The sequence below is a fragment of the Mirounga leonina genome, unplaced genomic scaffold, assembly GCF_011800145.1.
Source record: "Mirounga leonina isolate KUSES-001 unplaced genomic scaffold, KU_Mleo_1.0 Mir_151, whole genome shotgun sequence".
Classification (NCBI taxonomy): domain Eukaryota; kingdom Metazoa; phylum Chordata; class Mammalia; order Carnivora; family Phocidae; genus Mirounga; species Mirounga leonina.
In genome coordinates, this window is record NW_023270377.1 from 60,410,435 (window position 1) to 60,435,507 (window position 25,073).

The 25,073-nt window shown below is 40.2% G+C and overlaps 1 protein-coding gene across 1 annotated transcript in view; it reads right to left on the minus strand.

Moving 5' to 3' along the window:
* The window catches only part of MYO3B (myosin IIIB), a 394,690-nt gene that overhangs the window by 162,724 nt on the left and 206,893 nt on the right, over positions 1 to 25,073 (minus strand). Inside the window, exons 23-25 of the mRNA XM_035008358.1 lie at positions 16,052 to 16,131; positions 8,904 to 8,981; positions 5,899 to 6,104 (exon numbers count right to left, since the gene is read on the minus strand). Coding sequence (XP_034864249.1) covers positions 5,899 to 6,104; positions 8,904 to 8,981; positions 16,052 to 16,131 — 364 coding nt within the window. The remainder of the gene's footprint in view (positions 1 to 5,898; positions 6,105 to 8,903; positions 8,982 to 16,051; positions 16,132 to 25,073) is intronic.

The window sequence follows — 25,073 nt, forward strand, 5'->3', positions numbered from 1 at the left end:
TTCAGCTCATTTTGCAAGAGCTAAAAGAATTTGTTGCAGGCTTAAAATTGCAAACACACCTTTCATAGCAATGGAATTAAAGGGCTCTCAGTATCTTGCCTATTTTTACTCAGGCGTTTCTGTACTTGTTGCTAGTTCTTCAACTACCATCTTGAGGAAGAAGCTGGGTAGCAAGGAATAAGAAATGAGTGGGTCGTGGGGAACTGGAAGTATTTATTCAAATTCACTCAGCCTCTTAGTTATTCAGTTACTCCTTCATTCAATTAATAAACATGAGATTTCTTTTCTGTGATAAGCATAATTAATCTCTCTCTCATTTCCATTCCCACTTCTTCCTGGCTAAAAGAACAGTAGTTTCTATCCTTTGGGTGAAATTATTCCAGTCCCAGTCCTGTGCCCTACTTTCTAAGCCCCTCTCTGTAGCTAGGAATGATTACATGACTCTGTTCAGGCCAATGAGATGTGAAATGACTTCTGGGAAAATATTTTCCTTCCTAATAAAGGGTGGGACAAATATGGTTGGCTTAGTCATTCATCTTGCCCCTTTCTTTCTTTAAATATAGACGTGATGTCTGGAGAGGCAGCAGCCCCCTTGTGACCATGAAACTATAAGCCAACCCACATAGTAAAGATGGTAAAAAGGAATGAAAGGAGGTCAGAAGGCATATTCAGGTCCCTGGTGACATACCTGAACTAATATTAAAAGTAGCTTACCTCTTAATTTCTTTTTGTGAGAAACAAACAAACCTATTTGCCACTCGTTTTCAATTTGGGATATTTGGTCCCCAGGGGGCATTTGGGAATATCTGGAGACATTTTTTTATTGTCATGACTCAGGGGTGGTGAGGAGGTTACTGGCATCTTAATAGGTAGAAGCCAGGGATGCTATTATACATTCTACCTTCTAATAGGCACAGGCATAGTCTTCCACAACAAAGAATCATCCGGTTCAATATGTCAGCAGTGCTGAGATTGAGAAACCCTGGTTCAAGCACTAAATATGTTTGTTATTCACAGTCAAATGCATTCCTGACTGATACACATTCCCTCATTTGGGAAACACTAAACATACATCATGGAACATGCATTATACCAGGCAAGATGCCAGAAGTAAACAAACGAGTGAGGTCCACCCCATCGCCACAGAAGCTTACAGTCTAATGGGATAGATGGACATGTTTGGATAAAAATAAAAGTATATGTTCTAAGAGATATCAGCATCCAGATGTGGGACAGAGGATGGAGCAACTACCAGGCAGCTCTGCAGAGCTTGGGCAGGCTTCAGAGGGAAGGCTACTGGGCTAGAGATTGGGAGGTGGGGAAGAGGGACCAAGTAGAGACTTTCCACCAGAGAAAAGAGGAGGTGTAAAGGCCAACCTTGTGCATGGGCCTGGAGGGTCCAAGGTTAGAGTGACAACAGCCTAAGGTATGTGAGAGAGAACGGTGGGGAAAAAATGAGAATGGCTGGCTGGTGCTTGTTACAGAAAGCCTTACCTACCGAGCTAAAGGCTTTGGATGTTATCCTGTAGGCAATGAGGAGTGGGCACAGAATTTTATTCACAAGAAAGACATGATTATATTTTTAGAAACATAACTAGTGGCAGTGTAAGGAATGTCTAGTAAACAGGCTGGAGTTGGAAAGACACATTTGAGGCTAGGCAAAAATTCAGTTGAGAGATTACCATTAATATTCTGAAAAGTACAGCAAGAAGTAATCAAAAGGAGAGAATAAATGTTTAGGATGTTCTGTGTCATATGTTCTTTTGTAATTCATCCCCTCAACAAAGGTACTTTATTCTTGGCATTTTTTTTTACTTTACCACTTTTATTTATTTATACTCTAAGGGGAAAGACACACAAAACTCCTCACTGAGGGCATCTCCAGAGTTGACAAATTGACTTTCTTGGATTCTAGAGCAATCCTTTGAGACCCAGATATTCTTGCCAGTGGAGGGTCTAGAGTAAGTCTAGACATCCAGACATTTTATAGTTGACCTTGATTTTTAAGTCTTTCGTATTTGGGGAATTTGACCCTTAATTTTGTACTCCTTCAGGGTTTTTCCAGCATGGTCCCTGGACGAAACCAAGAGGTAGATATACATGCTCATTAGCCACTCACCTACAAGGCTTCTTAGCTCCTGGCCATGAATATATCCTCCCTGTTATCAAGAGAATACGTGTAATGAGAACCTAGCTATATGGCAAGTTCCATACAAGGTGCTGAGAACACAGAGGAGGCACATTCTTGCCTTCAGCATCATTGGGTTTAGAATTATTTGTTCCACATTTTTTGAGTACCTACTCTGTGCCAGGCATATGGAGACATATCAGACATATGGAGACATTCATAAAGGCAGCAGTATATAAATGACTTTTTATGAGACAGTTCTCACCAAGGCACTGTGATTCTTCACAAATGTTCAGAAGCAACAATTGTGTCCATAATCCTTGGCATTCACAAGGCTTCTCTATAGCTGCTAGCGATTCTGTTACTCTTTGGAAGGTGGTAGAAAATCAGGTAACTCATTAACAAAAAGGTCACACCAGAACCAGTATAAAAGTCCTAATAAATGTGGTTCCTTTTAAAGATCACTCATTCCCCAACTCCTTGGGACATTACATGCTCTCTTTGCCACAGACGTTTCAAGGACTTATTTTTAGGATCTATATCTGGACTTCCATTTAAAAGCCTCAAAGTTGGGCACCTATGTGGCTCAGTCTTAAGCGTCTGCCTTCGGCTCAGGTCATGATCCCAGGTTCTGGGATCAAGCCCCATATCAGGCTCTCTGAGTCTACTTATCCCTCTCCCTCTGTGCTCTCTCCCTGTCTCTTGCACACGTTGATGTGCCCTCTCTCAAATAATAAAATCCTTAAAAATAAATAAATAAAAGCCTCAAAGTTGGTAAATTTTTGTCATGTACATGTGTTAGTTTTCAGATATTGCTGAAATTAATTCAGAGTCAAGTCTAATAGAAAAGGTGGTCATACTGGGTGTTCCCAGAAGTCAAATAAAATAATTGTGTGCTTAGTTCTGAAAGAAGCTCCAAATAAAAAATACTTTGAATAACAGCATGGTTTGTTGGAAATAATGTGTTTGTTTCTGCAGCTGCTGAGAGGATTACACCCACCCTCAATGATTATGAAAAACTAGTATCTATTCCATTAAATCACACATTTAGACTCAAACTCTTCTATGGATTAATTGTACACTTTTTCTGTCACTGCCAGGGAATTCTACAAGTTTACAATACTTCAGTCATTTCATTTTAATTACAAAGGGAAAACACAGGAAGAGAATAACGAGAAATAATAAACTATTGAAAGGGAAGATCTTAAAGAAAATTTAAGGTGTTATGTACATTAGGGAGATCTCAAATAGTCCTGGGACTATAGTATACAAAATTCCACGTGAAAGACAAGTAATCTTTCTAAGGTGGAAATTCCCTTCATCATGGGGTACAAAACTGTGATGTCCTGGGTCAGGGGAATAAATGTTATTCTGTTTAACAGATACTGATTTAACAACTGTTATGAAATGCGTCCTGGGAGATATAGTTCTCCCTCCTGTGAGCTTGACTGTGGGAAGTGGGCCCTTCTGGAAGACTCAGAAGCCAAGTAAGGCCAACGAATCTGCATGCAATCCCTGAATATCTTCAGGATGTGGGTTCTGTGTAATCCTGCCTTCTCATGCAGATAAGGAAATGTCAAGTAACTTGCCAAATACTATATCCAAAAGTAGATTAGAACCCTGATCTCATTACTAAATAGCACTGTTTACTGCAATAGTTTAATAAACAAATGATAAGACTTTGAACTGAATGTGCAGTCCTATTTTATAGACATTTGCCAGAACACATCCCAACAAGTGCTGTCCTATGTGTTTGCCCCAGTAGAGACTTTCTGCTGACCATGCTTCAGAGCCCAGTGACCATGAAGCCAATGAATATTCAATCGTTTTCTGTGATGTCCCTCAACAGTATGACTTAGGGAGGCTTCAGCTCAAGTCACTGCCAGGTGACTTCTTTCATGCCTATGTGAGAATAGATAAATACTTCCAACCCACATGGCCCCATGGATGAGAAGGTGTTAGGAACAATCTCTCTCCCCCAAGGCTCCATGAATAGAAAATAGGATGGGCACTTCCAAGCCATTTTGCCAAAAAATTCAAAGATGATGGGGTGAGGAGGTATTTTAGGTTTGGGTGACTTGGGGAAACACTTCCCCATTCTGGAACCCGATAACATAATCCCCCAAATGCTGTCTTTCAGGATTCAGTCCCAAATGCCTACAAAAAGGTAAAGAGTAACATAAAACAAGTCTTTATCTTTTATTTACCTCTACCCGATAAACCCTGAATGACTCTGTTCCCTGCCTTTGATTGTTCTGTCTGCCTATTTCCGCTAAGAGTTTACAAAACAGCACTCCCAAACAGGAAGATAAGAGGCGCACCTATTTGTTGAATAACATCAAGGAAGAAAACTGCTAACTCATCTATTTTGTTGTTAAATTGCTGAAAAGGATCAAAATACCAATTAACTTGCTGGCTCAGAAATCTTTGATACCTTCGGATTTACTGACGTTTTGAAATTCTTGTTCATACTTGCCTAATGGCTTTCTGATTACAAACAAAGAAGTGCCAATCTGTTTAGCATTTGACCTGTTTTCTTAAATATTTTTATGTATTCCACACTTAGTGGCTAAAAATACTTGACTAGTCACATTCATGTGCTAAAATAGTTTTTCTTGTTCGACCTCCAAATTTAAGAGGAAAAAGGAGCTCAAAGACACTTCTTTTTTAAAAGCCATTTTGTTATTTTTTAATTAAAAAACTCTCACTGTAAGGACATTTCTTTGCCTTTCTTCTCCATGGAATGTAATGGCATTGGAAGACTCGATGAAGCAGGATACCATATTGGAATCCATTCTTCCCGGAGAAAAAGTTGGAAAAATGACCTTGAGCATAAGTTTCAGAAAGGAGGTAAAAAGAAACTAAAGATGGCTGATGGGGTGCAGATTTTATAATGGGTTTAATTTTCTTCTCTGGATGTCCTCAGATAGCAGTGTATCTCACAGGTGGCTTTTTGTTATTGTTACCCTCTATTTCCTCACATTTTACAAAGTTTTGTAAAAATTCCACCCATAGTCACATGCTACACAATGCATCCCTCTGGCCATTGTATAGAAAATAGTATGTTCTCACTCCTAGATAAAGTCAACTTCTGGGTCTAAAAAGCTCTAAAACAATTTATTTCAATAAACACTGAATTCCATGGACAGAGGAAATTAAAAGTGTAGATGCTGAAGACTGCGTGGGTTCAAATTTCTGCTCTACCACTTACTAGCATGGGACCTTGGGAAAGTCACTTATGTTTCTTTCTGTGCCTCAATTTCTTCATCTGTAAAATGGGAATAATAATACAGCCTAGCTTACAGGGTTGTTCTATGGATCAAATGAGATTATACATCTAGGACATTCTAGGTGCTATGTAAATGTTAGCTATCCTATTACATCATGCCATTGTTTTAGCCTGAGAGAGGATTTGGGTGCCTGGGTGTATTCACATCCACTGGAATCTCAACCCACTTATGGAGGAACACTTTCATCATATCAATTAAGTATCTGGAGGCTCTGAAATCTAAGGATATATGTAACTTATATATCTATGGAAGTTTTTATTTTTTAAAAGTCATCAGAAGGGTGCTTACTCTGTCCTTCAGAGCACTGCAATTTAGTTGCAGCACAATAAAAATGCAACATTTAAGCAAGTAAATGGTAGCTGGTAACTAGCCAATTAAATGTTAGGAGGCAAACAAGCAGGAGGAGCAGTCCCAGGGGACAGGGAGAGCCACAGGACAATTATATTTAACATAATGTATTTCCCAAGATTCTGGCCTGACCTTTTCACAAACTCTTCAAAGAGGATGCGGTGGGAATACCCCTGCCTGCGGATGCTGACTGTCTCCAGGATCCCTGTAGAGCGGAGCTGGGCCAGCACACTCTCTCGGGAGAACTTCAGGGCCTCTCGGTCATCATTGGGTTTAATGCAGCGCACAAAGTGGGGCTGTCCGACCACCATTTTGGAGAGCAGATCCATCAGAGAATACTACCAGGGGAAAAAATACACGTGAAATGAGGTTACCACAAACATAGTGGATAATTTTTTTTTTTTTTTAAGATTTTATTTATTTATTTGACAGCGAGAGACACAGTGAGAGGGGGAACACAGCAGGGGGGAGTGGGAGAGGGAGAAGCAGGCCTCCCACCGAGCAGGGAGCCCGACGCGGGGCTGGATCCCAGGACCCTGGGATCATGACCTGAGTCGAAGGCAGACGCTTAACGACTGAGCCACCCAGGCACCCCAACATAGTGGATAATTACAACATAGGCCCACAGGGACCTTTAGAGCAGTTTGTTGGCTCGTAAACAACTCACACACCTTTATAAGGCCGAAAAAGAAACCAGCAATAGGGGGTGATAATATAGCTTCTGATGAGTACTTATAGCTGCCTGTGGATTCAAAAGCACTCTTTAAACATCACCTAGTGCCAGGGCGCCTGGGTGGCTTAGCTGGTCGAGTGTTCTACTCTTGATTTCAGCTCAGGTCATGATGTCAGCGTCATGGGAATGAGCCCTGCGTCAGGCTCCCTGCTCAGCCAGGTGTCTGCTTGAGATTCTCTTCTTCTGACCCTCCCTCCTACTTGCACTCTCTCTCTCTCTCTCAAAATGAACAGATGAGGGGCATTTAGGTGGCTCATTCGGTTAAGCATCCAACTCTTGATTTCGGCTCAGGTCATGATCTCAGGGTCGTGGGATTGAGCCTAGAGCAGGCTCCTCACTCAGCAGGGAGTCTGCTTGAGATTTTCTTCTCTCCCTCTTCTTCTGTCCCTCCCCCCAGCTCACGCTCTCTCTCTCTCAAATAAATAAATATTTAAAAAATAAAGAAAGAAATCAAATAGATGAATCTTTAAAAAATAAATAAATATCACCGAGTGCCAAGCAATATCCCTATGAGGCAGAAACTTAGCTGTCGAAGAACATGCTTGGGTCACCCAGTAACTCCATTGCCAGAACCAGCTTGTGTGGTATTCTAACGCAGTACTCTATAAACTGTACCTGTAATTTAAAAGGTCTAGCTTTTAGGAAAGGGGCCAGTTGCTTCTTTAGCCTAAGAACCATCAGAAAGTCTAAGCAAATCCTACCAATATCACTGGTAATGAAGCAGAAGAGAAACAAGAAACAGAAAAAGGGCAAAGAACACAAGAAAACTGGAGAAAAGGAGACTATCATGAAGATCAACTAACATCCGTCAAGTGGCTGGCAGGGAGCTCTCACAGAAAGAGGGCACGTGGAAAAGCAGAGCACTGCTTGTGTGGGGACAGCCTCAGTTGCTCCTCAGGGGTGTCCACCTTTGGAACATCTCTGTGGACACACCTTCAGGGGCAATTACAAGCCACACAGGAAATCAGTCCCATTATTTCATAATCACACCTCCTAGTGATCGAAAATGGTATTACCTAGCTTGCTGCTATATTCTGTTTCTCAGAATTAACATTTGGGGAACACCAAACTGATTGTCATGGATATATTTCTGAAAAATCATAAGGCAAAGATGGCTTCTTCTGAGAGAGGGACTCTAGGATCCTGAAGATGATCTCACAGGGTTGTTCAGAGCCTCCAAATCCCATGGGATGGGGACACACACGCGCACGCACACACACACACACACACACACACCCTACGACACTAGGAGGATACAGCCACTAAAGGGGACAGGACCAGGGTAGGTCTCAAGATAAGAAATAAATGGCAATTAGAAATGTCCAACCATGAGAGTGATGAAGCAGGAGCTGAATATTCACCTGTTAGAGAAGTTGTAGCAAGAATCACCACATGGATGGAGTGCTGGACTCAAAGGCCTCTGGGCCCAATTCATACCCCTCTGAGCCCAATTTTAGTCTACTTCTGAAGTACAGCTGACTAGGTCAGATTTCTTGGCTTTGGATCCTTCTTGAACCTGCTAGCTTTCCATGGAGCCTTCCACCCATGGTGCTGGCTCCAAGGTCCTGTCCTTCAGCCTGCCTCAGCAACCCTAGCTCATGACCACTTGACCTCCCATCCCTGCTGAGCCCTTCCTACTGCAACCTCACCTTACAACCTGAGATCAGTAATTCCATCTTTGGCCTTTTAGCATCTCCACCACAGAGCTGCCTAGACCTTAGCTCCCAGGGGTACATGATCTCTAAGGGGCTTCCAACCCTAGTGCTTTATAATTTGAAGATAAACAAATCTGTGCGAATTGGTACAAAGTGTCTGCATCTTATCTTTCCTATATAATGTGCATTTAACAGAGCCCTTCTAGGTACAATGTTTTTACTCAAAGGAGTCATTTTACTAGCTGAAATATCAAGAATTGGGGCAGCAGAGATGGGAAATAATTGGGTCTGGCAATGGGTCAATTTGATCTAGGAAAATAAAGTTAAAACTAAGACAGATTCCCTCAGGATCTGAACTTAATAAGCCACCTTCTGGAATTTTATTAACTATTTTATTTCTCAGTAAATATGCTGGAAAAGTGGCTGGTTCCAGTAGCTTTAAGGTCAAGGAGCAGCTCAAATGCTAATAGAATCAGCACATTGAATGGACAGAGCTATGTGCCAGTGACAGAGAGGGCCCCCTCTGGAGACCACATGGGATTTCATCTGATCTTTCTGAAATCAGAGTACATTATACTTAGAGGTAGGTTCCCCACTATAATTTTTCTCTCCCCACACTCCCACCTTTCTTAACTGACTCTTGTGCTTTGCTCTTATTTCAGTGATTCCATCATATCTGGGCCTCTCATGGGAAGGGTTGGGAGTCTTTTTTGGAAACAGGCAGAATAGAGATCAAAAAGACTCCGTACCCGGAAGTAAGAAGCCATGGTCTGCCTCTTCATGTTGGTGGTTTCTTCTGGATGTCGTATCACCTCCAGAGTGTCCACCTGGAGCAGAGGTAGAGGGAAGTAGTTTAAGGATATAGACATTTTCTGGCTTTTCCAAAATCTGAAAGGCTTTTTGGTTAAATACCTGAGGGACCTTGATGTTTAGAACATGATAGTGAATACTGTGGGAGAAGTTTTAAGACATATAAAAGAAAAATAGAATTTGCACTGTTCTACCCACTTGAGAATGGATCACCCTCTGCAAAGTACCATATGGTCTCGGTATAAATACCCATCACTATTATTTCTATTTTTCTTGATGTTCTAATGGGCCCCTGTTAAGTTCTCCAATAAGGTCGCATGAGACCAAAGTATTTCTTAAAAGAAAAGTGGGCAACGACCCATGAGGCTGGGTGATTATAAAGACATGGGCTCAAAGCCCAGGTTGGACCACAGGGAATTAGATGAGCTCCAGTCACCTTCCTGCCACCCTCCCACATCCCACAGTTCCCACGTGCTCACTGTAGATCAGAGCTTGAGATACACCTGTTCGCAATCATCTATCCCAACTACCTAGGCTGACTGGAAGAAATTTATGAATGAAAACAATTGTAGGAAACAGCCTGTTTTGTTACTGTACCTCAACAATAAAAACACTGCTCCTGCACATACAAGCTATTTGGTTTGCAAAGTGCACGAGAGGCATTTTAGCACCAGCCTCTGCCGTGGCAGCCTCCCATCTGCTCGGAACAGGTGGCAAGGGGATGAGGCAGGAATGTTTGAACTGGAAGATGCTGCTGTCAGCAAGTGTGTTCTGCTTGGTGGACTGCTGTCCAGGCGGCCACCTCCCCGTAGGGTGAGGATGTCTGCAGCCTCATTCAGTAAAAGTGCAAAGTGGGTGCTACAAGGGGGGAGGGCATGAGGGTAGGGGCAAATAATGAAGCCTTCCTCAAGGGGTATTTAGGAGACTGTGCAAAATGGAAGGAAATGCTTCAATTGGCTTAAAGAATACAGGTTTGTTTAAGAAAGGGAATAAATGGGGAGCTAAGTTTTCAAAAATTAGAGAAGCAACCCAAATAGTGAGCAGGAATATGAGGCTATCCCTGCGTGAAGCGATGTCAGGGGGCAGTGCAGCTTCCTTTTCTAGGCTGCATGTTGGATGCGTTCCCAAAGCCATCAGTTCATTTACATGCAGCTGAAGCTATGGTACAACTGCCTCTAGGTTTGACTTTTTTATTTTTTTAATGAGAAAGGAGGAAATGAAAGCTTGGTGTTGAGCAGGAAGGCTGTTCTAATATAGAAAAGGGAAAAACAGACATCACCACCCGCCCCACCTGCAGAGACTGTATTGCACTCTCCCCACAGGCATCTGCCAGGACCCACTGAAGGTCCTCTTCGCCCATCGCATCTCTGTTTGGAGGATGGCTCTCAGAGCTGGTGAGTTTTGGGGCCAGCAAAGGAGGACTGAAGGAAAGAGGATCTTGGCTAGGGTCGGCCTTCCGCCAAATTGTAAATTCTAAGTTTTCCTGAACTTTTTTTCTCCTTACTTTCTTTCCCCCCAACTTGACCTTTATACACACACACACACATTTTCTAAACTTGGGAATTTCTCCACCACTTCCTTTTATTCAGAGATCCTCCCTGAAGAACCTGTCTTACTTTGAACTTTGCTTTTCCTCCCTCATTTCCCTCCCTTTTTATTCAAACTAGTCAGTGAGTGCCAGCCCTTCAGACTCTAGGGCACAGTAAAAGGGCAGCTTAAAAATTCATCCATATTTCTCTATTAGGAGGATTTACCTGTTAGCTTCCCTCAGGACATACAATGGGCCCTTGGCATTTGAGAATTTAACAGTTTAGTGATCAGAAAACCCTTGATAGAAATTGTGCTGAGACATAATTTAAAAGGTACAATAAGTACTGTTTTCAAAATCACTACTTGTCCTCTGCAGCAAACTGGAAAAATAAAGAATGAAGCACTAATTTGCACTCCAAAAGTTACAAAGCTGATCGACTCCCCTATCTAACCACCCACCATGACCAAGTTCTGTCCTTCTACTCACATACAGAGTAACTCTTGGGAAGAAGTAAAAACCTATTTGGTATTACATACAGCCTGGAAGTGCTAATGCTTGTCCACAGTTTATTACCTATATATTTAGTACTGCATTTTAAAGAATAAATAACATGCTATTGAGGTATTTTCTAATTTAAGAATTTGGAAAGGTCTTGTTTTGGTCAAGGACTTCTTGTATAGTCACAAGGTTCTGAACATGGAGTGGATCTGAAAGAGGGAATTTTGGACAAGGGACATAGCAGAAGTAGAGTCTCTTGGTCCTTCAAACTAGGAAACTAGGCACAAACCTCAGCTCTGTCTGTACCAGGTCTACCAGGAACTCTAAGGAACTCCCCCCAAATCCAAACCAAAGCAGAAGTGAAGGTTGGGCGCCTGGGTGGCTCAGTCGGTTAAGCGACTGCCTTCGGCTCAGGTCATGATCCTGGAGTCCCGGGATCGAGTCCCGCATCGGGCTCCCTGCTCAGCGGGGAGTCTGCTTCTCCCTCTGACCCTCCTCCCTCTCGTGCTCTCTGTCTCTCATTCTCTCTCTCGCAAATAAATAAATAAAATCTTTAAAAAAAAAAAAAAGAAGTGAAGGTTGTTGTCTGACCTAAAAGTTTGTCATCCTGAGCTAATTTACATTAGGGATATCATCTAGCATATAGTTCTTCTCAAAGATAGAGAATTCACAAGAAACGGTCTTCCCCAGAGGATCTTAAAAGCTTTTACCTCAGATAGGGGAAAAAGACACTAGAAAAGCTTCCCTGGGCTTAGAGGATATATGCTATAGAACACAGAGTTTTGGAACTGGACATACCTGGTTCAAATCCTAGCTCCTCCACTTACTATCTCTGTGCACTTGGACTTGTTATTCAACTTCTCAAAAGCTCTGTTTTCCTTATTAGGAAAACTGGTTAGTAAAAGCAACTGCTTTGTACACATGCAAGAAGTGCATCCGTTCCCCTTCCATTATTGCCATGCTTAACTTAATTTTAGTTTAGCGATGAATGTCAAAGATGCAGGGTTTTCTTCAATGGCAGATGGCAAGTACTAGCACCCATGCAACACAGCAAGGAGATCTTTTTACTTATTGGCAGAGAAAATACTTCCAATGAAACCAATTTCAAAATGATCAGTAGAACCAATATTCTGGATCAAACCACTGTCTGTCTAACCCAGTATCCTTTCTCCTCCAATGCCAAATTATACCATGATATAAGTCAGCTGGAGCTGAGCAAGTCGGCTTTCTGCCCACACGACAAATGTCCTGCCCAATTCCTTGTGAGAGGCGCTGGTTAGTGTTCAAAGTAGTCCTGAGCAAGCTTTAAAATTGTAATACAGACTCCAAGTCCACAGGAAATGAGCAAGCTTCAGTATACGCATGGCCTCCACACATGGAGTTTCAGATGGTTATCAAAACATGAATAATAAAACATCTACTGTTCCCAAGTAAAAATCATTGTAATAACCACTTTGCCTCTATTATGCCAGTAAGGTCTCAAAATGACCCTATGAGGTAAGTACTATTATTATTCTTATTGTACATATGAGGAGGTTAAGGCTCAGAGATTTTAGGGAAATTTTCCAGAGTCTTGCAGCTAGTAATTGGCTATGCGCACCTCTGAACCCAGTTCTGTCTGATTCCAAAACCTTACTTTTTTTTTTAATTTTATTACAGTAATCACCATACATTACATCATTAGTTTTTGATGTAGTGTTCCATGATTCATTGTTTGCGTATGCTTCTTAAACATTATATACTGCCTTTCTATGTGATTTGATATAACTTATAATATGGGTCTGAAAGCATGGTATTATTAAAAAGACTTGCCTCATCTGTCAACAAAATTTACTTTATGACAAAGACATAGATTCCAAGAAGTCTCATAAACCATCTAGATTTCAGCAATAAATGAAAAACTGAAAGATTTTTTTCCTGGTCTCAGTAAGTGCCCACTATTTGCATCCTGAAACCTCAGAGGTGCTTATATTCATCTTCCTGACAACATCTTTTGTCAAGAATTTTTACTGCTATCAAGTGATCCATCCACCCCTTAAGGAAAAAAGCCCTACAGCGTCACTCCTCTCAGAGGCTCCACAGCCCTCAATGGAAAAGCAAAACTTTTCCTTGACACCATCCATGTGTCATAGTATGGTGGTGCAGAATGTGTTGGGAGCCAGCTTTCTAACAGACCACCTGTGTTATTTGACCTTGGATAAGGCAGAGAAAAACTGCTTTTTTATTGTTGTTGTGACGCTTATTTTCTAGTGCCTTAACTACAACTTTCAACTCATCTCTCTTCCAAATGAAAACAAATCACGAGTCATTTTCATCTCACTGATACACATTATTATGGTAATGATGTAAATATATGCCTCATACTAGAGGGCACATTGTCACATAGGCAAGGTCTGAACAACAGGAGGCAGTGTAGAGAGAGGTAACACTGTGCTGATATTCTGGATGTGGGAGACAGGGGAACAGGGTCCTGGCAGAATCCAATAGCCACAAAATCAAATTGAGGAAAAGACCGTAATGGGGGCTGATAGAGAATATTACACAGGAGTCTTTAATCTTTTTGCGTCATGATCTCTTTCAGAATCTAGTGGGAGCCAATGACTCCAAAAAAAACAAATATAGCTGATCCTCATTCTTCGTGGATTATATATTTGTGAATGTGCCACTTTCTAAAATTCATTTTTAACCCCCAAATCAGTGCCTACCATGCTTTCATGATTATTCACAGACATACAGAGTGGTGAAAACTTTGATCCCCTGATGTACGTGTTTCCAGCTCAGGTTGAACAGGTGATGCTCTGCCTTCCTGTTTTAGCTCTCATGCTATATGCAAGTGTCCTTTTCCAGGCTTATTGAAGTGCCATGTGTTTTGTGTTTTTGTACTTTTGGCTAGTGATTTCACTGTTTATAATAGCCCCCAAGCATAGTGCTGGAGTACTGTCTAGTGTTCCTAAGTGTAAGAAGGCTATTAAATACCTCTTGGAGAACATATGTGCATTAGATAAGCTTCATTCAGGCATGAGTTATAGTGCTGTTGGCCTTGAATTCAATGACACAAATACTGTAATTAAAATATTATTTTAGGGGCTCCTGGGTGACTGAGTCGGTTAAGCGTCCAACTCTTGGTTTTGGCTCAGGTCATGATCTCAGATCCTGAGATCGAGACCTGCACTGGGCTCCACGCTCAGAGGGGAATCTGCTAGAGACTTTCTCCCTCTCCCTCTGCCCCCTCCCTGCTCGCATTTGCTCTTGCTCTAGTTCTCTCTCTTTCTCTCAAATAAATGAATAAATCTTTTAAAAACTAAAACATTATTTGATACAAAGAAATACTGCATATAATTATTTATAAGAAATATATATTAAATGATGTGCCTTTAAGTAGAAACACACATGAAACAAGATTATGTACTAACTGGTTGCCAATAAGGTTGTGAGCAGAAGCTACCAGGAACCTAACCACGTATTTCCCCTAGGAGCAATGCTTCAGTATTTGCTGATTCAGTGTTCACAGCAACTTTACAGAACATAATTTCATGAAGAATAAGAATCAACTGGATTTACAAAATTTTACATGTAATAATATCAAGAGGCTCTTAGAACCAATGAAACTCCAATGTAAATCTCTTCTAGGGGCCCATAAAATCCACGTTATATAGTCCTAATATCTTGCCACAAACTCACAAGACTGAAAAGTAGAGTAATACATGTAGTTATAATAGCAACGTGGGTATAAAAATTATTGTTAACAAAAATTATCTGAGTCCCTATTACATGTAGGTAAGTCTTTCATTCTCAAAGAAAGTTAAGTATACATATATATGTTTGTATCAATTTTGAGATAATACTCAACAGTATTCCGTGTGGCTGAATTTATTATTCTTTATTAAACAATATTCCATGTAAATAAAAATATATGAAAATTCAGAGATGTGATCTATTTATTCTATTACTCCATCACCTTAGATAACTGGATTTTGGCGTTAGTATATACAATGAACATTAACCAGCCAATCAGTCCTTGAGATCCTTGCTAAACATTAGCTGAAAGGATGTGACAGTTAAAAATATTTTACAGTGGGATATTTATTAACCCTTCTAACATTCCCTTTGCACAGACAAGTATACCCCTCATTTTTCAGAGAGCAAAGAAGAATGACAGGAAATGGTTTGGTTTCTTTCCTCCCTACTGACTCCATTTGGCCCCTGTTATCCTCCTCCATAGGTTGGTGACAGGCTCAAGGCAAAGTGCTTTATCTCTTCTAGATAGACTTTACTTTCAAGTGTCATTGTTCTGTATCCTAAGTGGTCTTTCTGAGAATCACATGAAGGGGTCCAGAATATGCCACAGTGGCGTAGCTATTATTTTGAGTTGAAGACATTTGAGAATCAACAGTTACAAGAAGAGGCTTTTTCTGAACTCCCCTTATCTGGCTGAAAACAGGCCCTCTCAAAATCATCCCACTGTCATAAATCTCCTCCCTGGCAGTTTCACAGCCTGCCATGGAAGATTGACTCCTATCACCAGAGATGAGAAATGAGCACTGGGATAAGAAACTGCCTAAACAGACACCGTCATAAAACTATCATACCTCCCATCTATTCTCCTAAGGGACCATTTGTTTTTCCCAAAAGTCATCTGTTCTCCCACAAGGGCCCTCCTCCCCGACCTCCTACCTCATTCATCCCCTTTTAAGATAGCATATAGCCTCAAATTCTAACTAACCCCCTCTTAAGTCACTTTTTTGAGTGAGTTCCTGTATGTATATAGTTAAAATTTGTTTTTTCTTCTGTTAATCTTTCAGGTTGAGTTTAATTCAGTCCCTCAAGAACTAAAGTTAAGAGGGTAGAGGAAACATTTTCTTTCATAACACAGCATTGTAAGGATTCCATGATGTTGTTTCAAATTTCCTAACCCCTGATTTCCTAAATGCCTTCCATCTCTTTACCAGATTTCCCTGGCAGTGGGCCAGATAAACTAAAGTTGCTTACTCTAGGATTATCCCCAAGGCAGGAGCACCCCATGGTCCACATTATTTTAAGTACAAACCTGCTACTCACCTTGGCTCTCCCAGCACTGAAATGGGGAGGCAAAGATCTTGAGGCTGCTATTATCCTGGCTCTTGTCTGGGCCAAGTTACCTGAGCAAAAAAGACAAAAAAGTTAAAGTGAAGGAAAAATTAAGAAATAGTATTATGAGTAATTTTTCCTTTTATGTACTTGTATTTTTATTAATTTCCCAAATGATCTGCTCTGAGTATGAAAAATTTGGAAGAATTTGAATTTTGAAACTTTAATGATATAAATTATAAACAAATTATAATAATTTATAAATTATAATTTATTATACAAATTGAATCTACCTTAGTTTCATAAGCAAAAAGGAAACAATAAAAAACTCTCCAATTCACTCAATAAACTAGCAATAGAAGGAAATTGCCACAACATAAAAAGGACATATATGAAAAGCCCACAGCTAACATACTCAACAGTGAAAGATCAAAAGCTTTTTCCTCTAAGATCAGGAACAGGGCAAGGATGCTCACTCTCACCACTTGTATTCAACTAGCAGTCAAGCTCAAGCAATTAGGCAAGAAAAAGAAATAAAAGACTTCCAAATTATAAAGAAAGAAGTAAAATGATCTCTGTTCATAGGTGGCATGATCTTATATATAGAAAACCCTAAAGATGCTACCGAAAAAGCTGTTAGAACTAATAAATCAATTCAGCAACGTTATAAGATATAAAATCAGCATCAAAAAATCAGTTGCATTTCTATGCACTAACAATGAAAATTTGAAAAGGAAATTAAGAAAATACTATTTACAATAGCATCAAAAAGAATAAAATACTTAGAAATAAACTTAACCAAGGAGGCAAAAGACTTGTACTTGCTGATACTTAGTGTTAAGTAACTCAAGGGGTGGTTAGAATTGGGCTCACATAGCATCTTAACCAAAGAACAATAAATGTCTAGGTAAGTGACAAAAGATCTTTGAGTTTTTAGGGGCAGTAAATTATGGGAAAGTAAATATATGAGGAAGCCAATGGAAGGTAAGGGCAAGTTAGTAAAGTTTTGTTATACAGATTCCTCTGGTGTTGTCTCTGGGCTGATAAGGGTCTAGAGTTGTCTCTGGTGATTAACTTCTGTCCTTCCTAGTAGAGAGGGGTGTGGGGGGGTACTTCTACAAATTTATATCTTGCTTTTATGTAAACGGGGAGGGCAGGGAGCTTTTCTTATATCTACTTCTTCTCAATTACCTTCAGCTCAAATAATCTTTATGCCAAAGTGGCATATTTTTGGGTGGCATATTCTGCTACCCTTTACTGTGTTCATGGATGAAAATATCTAATATTGATAAAATGTCCATGATACCCAAAAAGATCTATAGATTCAAAGTAATCCCCATCAAAATCCTAATGATATCTTCACAGAAATATAAAAAACAACCCTAAAATTCATCTGGAACCACAAAGGATCCAAAGCTCCAAATGATCTTGAGAAGGAAAAGAAAAGCTGAAAGCTTCACGCTTCCTGATTTCAAAATATATTATAAAGCAACAGTAATCAAAAGAGTATTGTCCTGGTATAAGGACAAACATATACACCAATGGAACAGAATGGAGAGCCAGAAATAAATCTATGCATATATGGTCAAATAATCTTTAAGATGTGTATCAAGATTATACAATGAGGAAAGGGTGGTCTCTTCAACAAATTGTATTTGGAAAACTCGATATCCATATGCAAAAAAATGAAACTGGACCCCTATCTTGCACAAAATTAAATTCCTACTGGATTAAAGATTTAAATGTAAGACCTGAAACTAAAAAAACTCCTAGAAAAAAAACAGGGGGAGTTTCATAACATTGATCTTAGCAGTGATTTCTTGGATAGGATATCAAAAGCACAGGCAATAAAAGCAAAAATAGACAAGTGGGTTTACATCAAATCAAAAGCTTCTGCACAGGAAAAGGAAACAATCAACAGAGGGAAAACGCAACCTACAGAAGGGAGAAAATACTTGCAGACCATCTAAGGGGTTAATTTCCAAGATCTATATGGAACTTCTACAATGTACAGCAAAATATAAAATAACATAACCTGATTTAAAAATAGGCAAAGGTTGGCTCAGTTGGTTAAGCGTCTGACTCTTGACTTCAGCTCAGGGCATGATCTCAGGGTTGTGGGATTGAGCCCCACGTTGGGCTCCACACTCAGTGCGGAGTCTGCTTGGGATTCTCTCTCTCCCTCTGCCCTTCCTCCCTGTGTGTGCACATGCACGCTCTCTCTCCAAAATAAATAAATAAATCTTGAAAAAAATATAAAAAGAACAAAAAAATTAAAATGGGCAAAGGACTTGAATAGGCATTTTTCCAAAGAGGACATTAAAATGGCCAACAGCTATATAAAAGATGCTCAACATCACTAAGAATCAGGGAAATGCGTATCAAAACCACAACGAGGTATCACTTTATACTGTTAGGATGGTCATTATATAAAACAACAACAATAACAAGAGAAAATAACAAGTATTGGCAAGGATATGGAGAAACTAGAATCTTGGTGCACTCACTGCTAGTGGGAATATAAAGTGGTGCAGCCAATATGGAAAAGAGTGTGGAGGTTCTTGAAAAAATTAAAAATAGAATACCATGTGATCCAACAATCCCACTTCTGGGTATTTAGCCAAAACAACTGGAAACGGAATTGTGAAGAGGTACGTGCCTCCCATGTTCACTGCAGCATTATTCACAACAGCCAAGCACTGAAAACTAAATATTCATCAGATAATGAATGGATACAGAAAATGTGGTATATGCGCACAATGGAATATTATTCAGCCTTATAAAGAAGGATGTCTTGCCATTTGAGACAACACAGATGAACCTTATGCTAAGTGAAATAAGTCAGTCACAGACAAATACTGCATGATTCCACTTCTATGATGTATCTAAAATAGATAAGCTCATAAAAGCACAGAGTAGAATGTTGGTTGCCAGGGGCTGCGAGGACAGGGAAATGGGGAGTTGCTGTTCTATGGGTAGAGTTTCAGTAATGCAAGATGACAAAGTTCTAGAGATCTGATCTACAACAATGTGGGTATAGTGAACGATATTGTACTATATACTTAAAAATGTGTTAGGAGGGTAGGTTTCGTGTTACGTGTTTTTACCGCAATAAGAAAAAACAATCTCCAACTAGGGCACTGTCAGTCTTTGAAAGAGACGAATAAGCAAGAAAAAAGATGCTGGGAGTTTTCCCAAAAGAGAAATTGGGCAACAAAGAACCCCACTGTGAAGGTTTAAGACACAGAAACTGATTAGCAGATCTGGCAGTATGGGCCCCTCAGCACACAGGGAGAAAGCCCGCCACGCAGTGAACCAGAGGACATAGAGAGCATGGGCAGTAGCACTGAGTCCTGGGGACTGATGGCTTTTGCATTTGCCCGGGGTGTGAACAAGTTCGCTAGTATCTCAGAGCCCAAGTTTCCTTATCTATAAGATGAAGACAGTATTACCTCATTCTGAGAGTTGTTATGGGCATTCAATGAGGGTAATTCACGATAAGCACTGTCAACATGGGACTTGTTCAAGGTAAGTGCTCACTTCATATTAGCCAGCATTGATTATTATTAATAATATTAATATTATTATTATTTGTTATGATAGTCTGCCCACACAGGTCTCAAAACAGAGAACAGAAGGCAAGAGAATACCAAGGAATCTTACTAATTTGCTACTGTGAGCACTGATCAGTCAAAAAACTCATGAAAGAGGAGAAAAAATGATAAGGCAACCCCCACTTTGAACCTCCATGTCTTGGCCACTCTGATTCCCAATGCTTTTTGCCTTTGAAGAAGCTGAGCTGCCTGTTCAGAAGCTCTTCTCCCCTCACCACCCACCCACCCTTAATCTCCTCTCCCATCCCTAGCCTCCCAAACTAAGTGCTTGAAGATTTGTTTGTTTTTTTTACCTACGATGTCATTCGATTCTGTAGCAAAATAAAAAGTTGTCAATGAAAGGAAATGCAATTTGTGCATATGCAAGACACTCAAGATTTCAAAGTTTTTAGCAAGTCTAGCACAAAGATGTCCAAATGTTTTCTCTGGCGATATCTTCAGAGGCTAAACTGTGATTAATAGCCCAGAAAGAACCCTTTGAAGCAGGATTGGTGACATCAAAGTCATAATCCAGGGGTGGCAGGAGCTTTATAATGAGTGGGAAGCATTTTAACACATTTCAAAGGATTTACAGCATGAATAAACAATAGACCTCAGCAGATGCACTGCACACACCTTTCAGTAACATAACCTATAAGACGTTTCCATTTTAATTTGAATGTAAATACAGTGTTCACATTTGTTTCAGAGCATCCTCCCAGCTTCACCCCTAGACACCCTTTTTGGCTAAGGATGCCTCACTGCCCCAGAGCACCCTCCTGTGCTTCCCGAAACTGTGACTACTGACGTATGTTGGGAAGAGAAACTGGAAGTCAGAGGCATCTAACAGAATTTATATCCTATGTGGGAACTGGGTTAAGAAAGAATCTAAAATGGAGCTTACAATGATCCCACACAATTTCTCTGTTTCCAACTTAAAGAGAAAGAGACAAGTGGTCTGAACACAGAGCTGGAACTTCTAAACAATGGCAATTTCCTGCCTGCTTCAGAGCATTTCATCACTTGGAAAGTACCCATGACCCATGATTTCATCTTCAGTTGCTTCTTAAGAATTGTCCAAAATGATGGTTGCTGTTTAAATAATCATGCACAGAATTCGGCTTCCCTCTGCTGCCCTCTCTGGGTTTACAGAATTTGTTGCAGGGTTCCCGTGGTGACTGCTAGTAGACATTTGTTTGGAAAATTTTCCTGTTTAAATTTTCCCTAACACAAGGAATACGCTAATAAATCATAAGCTAATAAATTACTGCAAAGCAATGCTGAAATGTAAAAGTCTTATGTCAAATTGCTACTAAGAAAGAAGCAGCAGATAAAAAAATCAAATGTTTCAGTTCATCTATTACCAGAGTAAGTTATCTGAGTAGACCTGATTATTGAAACCATTGATACAACAGTCAGTCTGGATACTGAGAACCTAAACCACACGACACTGTCTACAGAAAAACGACCTTGTACCACCCCATCTCCATTAGCATGAATTTCTTTTTCCAGGCAATGGTTTGATTGTTCATTATAGGAACTCCCTGAAAGACCTAAGACCATCAATTCTTCAAAGGAAAATATCAACAGCGATTTACCCCTTAGGATTCTATGAATCCCTGGGCTCAAAAATCCTCACCTTGCTTTTTCCACCAATCGTAGACTTTTGTTCTGTGATCCCTACCCAACCCTAATCAAGCCCCCTCACTTTGAAAGACCCACCTTAAAAAAACCTTTATCCCAATAAATTCTGACCCTGCTTTTCCTTCTCCTGGACACTGCCAAAACTTTGAGAGGTGGTGGTCTCCGTTACTGTGGTAAGTAATGAACTCCGCTTTGTCTCATTAACAGGTTGTGTGGGTGATGTTTACCAAGTCAGCGTGGAACAGACCAGGGCTGGCGTGATCCCTGCCGTGCCTGCAGTGTTCTAATTTCAGTCACAACACCATAGTAATAAAAATGCAAGGAGTCAAATTCAGTAGTTGTATAAAACATACCATAGTATTTTGTACGCAAAAAAGCTTGTTTTTATATACCTATCTATCCTAAATATAATAAGGATTTGTTTTAGATTTGATACACTGAGGTAACCTAAAACAGCTACAAAAAATATGAAACAGTTGTAGGAGGCCAAAAGAAAAAGTGTGTTGTTAGATTTTGTTCTGCAAGTTTTTTAACTTTCTTCCCTGGCATTCTACAGCTTTGAGTGTGAATATCAATAAATGGGCAGGAGGGAGGTGGGAGAGTTCCCAGCCCACTTAATCTCTCAAGAAAAGAACATTGATAATATATCGAATGGGGTGTAGTTTTGTGGAGGCAAAGCAACAAGAGTAAATAAAACACCAGCCTGTCTTCCCAGCTCTTTTATAGAAGAAAGATGCACACATAACAAATTCACTCTCTTTTCTGAGTGCACAACCTTTAACATGCACATGGATAATTCAAAGCCCAAAAGAAACCACTCTCTCCTTCCTGTATTGACTTTTAATTGGCAGTTATTTGGCATCTTAGGAAGTTCTGCATAATTAACACCTCTGGACTATCTGCTTAGAAGGAAGCCAAACCAATGTTTTTGCTGCTTTTTTTTCTTTTTCATTTAGAATGTGAACTACAGCTTTAAAGATTGGTGACCCAGCGATTTCAAAATCATAGAGCTGAGGAAAAACAGTAACTCCTTCTTTCCTCCTTTCAGCTTTAAAACTCATAAACAGGATGTCAGCCCACCAAACAACTGTACCGGATGATCGGAATTCAAAGAAGTAACAAGGCTTCCCTTTCCTAACTTGGTCAAGTGGAGCAGAGGCTCTCTGTTTTCTGCATTTTATTGCCACCTTGGCCGAAGCTTCAGTTCAGTCTATCCTCAGGACAAGAATCTCCCCATTGGTAGAGCCATGTAAAGAAAAAAAAAAAAGCTCTTAATATTTCCTGCCATCCCCACATTTTCTGGGGCAGTTTGCTTGTAAATGACATGACATGTGTTCACAAAAGTACTGGAGCCTAGACTGTTGGTATCTATCAAAGAAGACCTGATCCATTCAGAAAAAAAATGAAATTCACATACACATATCTGTCAGAACCCACTCATCACTGACACGTGAGATTTGCTTATTCCAGCGTCAAAGCAACATCCCTATGCAGCAGAGCAGGTTTTAGTCCAACCAATGCTGGTCCTGGAAAAACTGTAATTTAGGCAAAAGATGTATTCAAGTTCCACACGCTCCTTGGCACACTCCCATTTCCACTTCTGAAGGTGCACATGGCTTTAATGTTGTATCTCCTCCCTACTCCAGCAGCCAGTTTCCCTATTTCCTCGACCAGGCGGTACAGACCTCCTCCATCAAACCTCCCCTATGTTCCAAATCTTCAGGTTACTATTATCCTCTGACAACTAATCCAGATCTCATTTGTTTATGCATAGAGAAATGTATTACTTCACTCAGGTGAGATGTTTGCAGGATATGGAAAGCCTTCTAGGAACAAAACATTCACAGAATGATTCTGCTGATGGAAATGTTGGGTACCTATAGACTGTCCAGTGTCTGGGTAAGAGGACAGTTTGTTAGTAGAGGTGCTTTCAGTTAATGGTGCTCAAGTTATTCACGCTTTGAAATAAGACATTAAGGGCCCTCTGTGGTTCCTCCAAAGATGAACAGAACACAGTTCTTCGTCTCAAGGAGAGGACAGCCCAGAGAAGCTGCTGGGGGAAGGGAAAAGACTGACATAGAAACAATCCATTGCAATTTGAAGTGGAAAGTGTTAAAATAAACCTGAATAAAGTGACCTGAGAGGACAGAAGACTAAGTTTTCTTGCAAGAATGAGAAAAAAAGCTGAAAAGCAGGCAATAAATGAGCTAGATCTTGAAGGATTTTCAGGAGTTTGACAGGAAAGGGAAAGGATTCTACCTGGAAGATGCAGAATGCTTAGTGAGAAGAGAGATCTTTAAAAGTTCCAGAGACTGAAGTGCCTGGCTGGCTCAGTTAGAAGAGCATGTGACTCTTGATCTTGGGGTCATGAGTTCAAGCCCCATGTGAGGTGTAGAGATTACTTAAATAAATAAAAAACTAAAGATAAATTAATTAATTAATAAAAATTCCAGAGACTTTCAGAGACCCTATACATCAAACTCCCAAGGAGCTTCTCATTTTTATTAGACATATAATAATAGCAAAAACTATTTATTTTTTTTACCCTTATAAGCATAAACACGTTACTTGTCTCTCCTACCAATGAAAATACTAACTATGAAGGCAATTTCTGGGGGAAGAAAACATGGAAAAGGAAAGCTTTGCTAAGTCATCATAAGTCACTGAGACCATGGACAAAATCTTTGCTATTTTGCTCTTCCAGTGGCCTTCAGCTGGAGTCCTCAACCATTTGGCCAAAGTTGGATGGTCTGGATGTAAACCAGTAGGGTACAAGCACTAATGAGACCAAAGTCTTGAGTAAAATCTCACATGGGTCAGGTAATTGCACAGAGAAAAGTGACATTCCATATCTAAGACTAGAATCCTAAGTAAAATGCCCAGGCAGGAGAGAATAAACTGATCACTGCAGATTTTAAAAGCCCCTCTAGAAGTTCTGCTCAAGACACCTTATCTGTTGATGATGAGTCTGTTCCATTTCTTTGTGTGAGGCACAATACTTGGGTTTCCTTGTGTTTTTAGTTAAGACCGTGAAAGCCACAGAGGGCTTCAGGAAATAAGATGCTGTTAACTCCCATTGTGCAGGATAGCAACTGAGTGCTTGAAACTATAAATGCTTCTTTGGTTCTCCCTCCTCAGCATGGAAGCAATGAAAAGGATGCTAGACTTGAAAGTGAGAAATCCGGATTCTTATCCCAGGCCTGCCACTAACTTTAGATCATTCTACTCTCTGTGACTCACTTGATTGATATGTCAAATGAGGAGTCTGAGGATATTAGTGGTCTTCTACTTGTATGCCATAGCATTCTGCCATGGCACCCACAGAGCAAACCCTTTGTGGCTACACAGCTTCATCTAGATCAATACCAGGTAATGTGGTGTTAAGAGGGGTAGAACCTTTTTGAGGGGAAACTACAAGAACTGTGTAATGTCGACCTGGTGCCAAAAAGAGACTATGTGACATCTGTGGCCAGGACATATAAGAAATTTACCTGGGCTATACATCAGAGAGCTGGTCAGGGCAATAAACAATATTGTTCAAAAAGCAACATCAGAGAAAATTATTTGCAAAAGATAGATCTGATAAAGGATTGTTATCCAAAATATACAAATTCTTAAAATTCATTAAGAAAACAACCCAGTTGAAAAATGAACCAAAGATTTTCTTTTTCTTTAAAGTTTAGTTTTTTTAGTAATATCTATACCCAAGGTGGGGCTTGAACTCACAACCCTGAGATCAAGAGTTGCATGCTCTTCAGACTAAGCCAGCCAGGCAC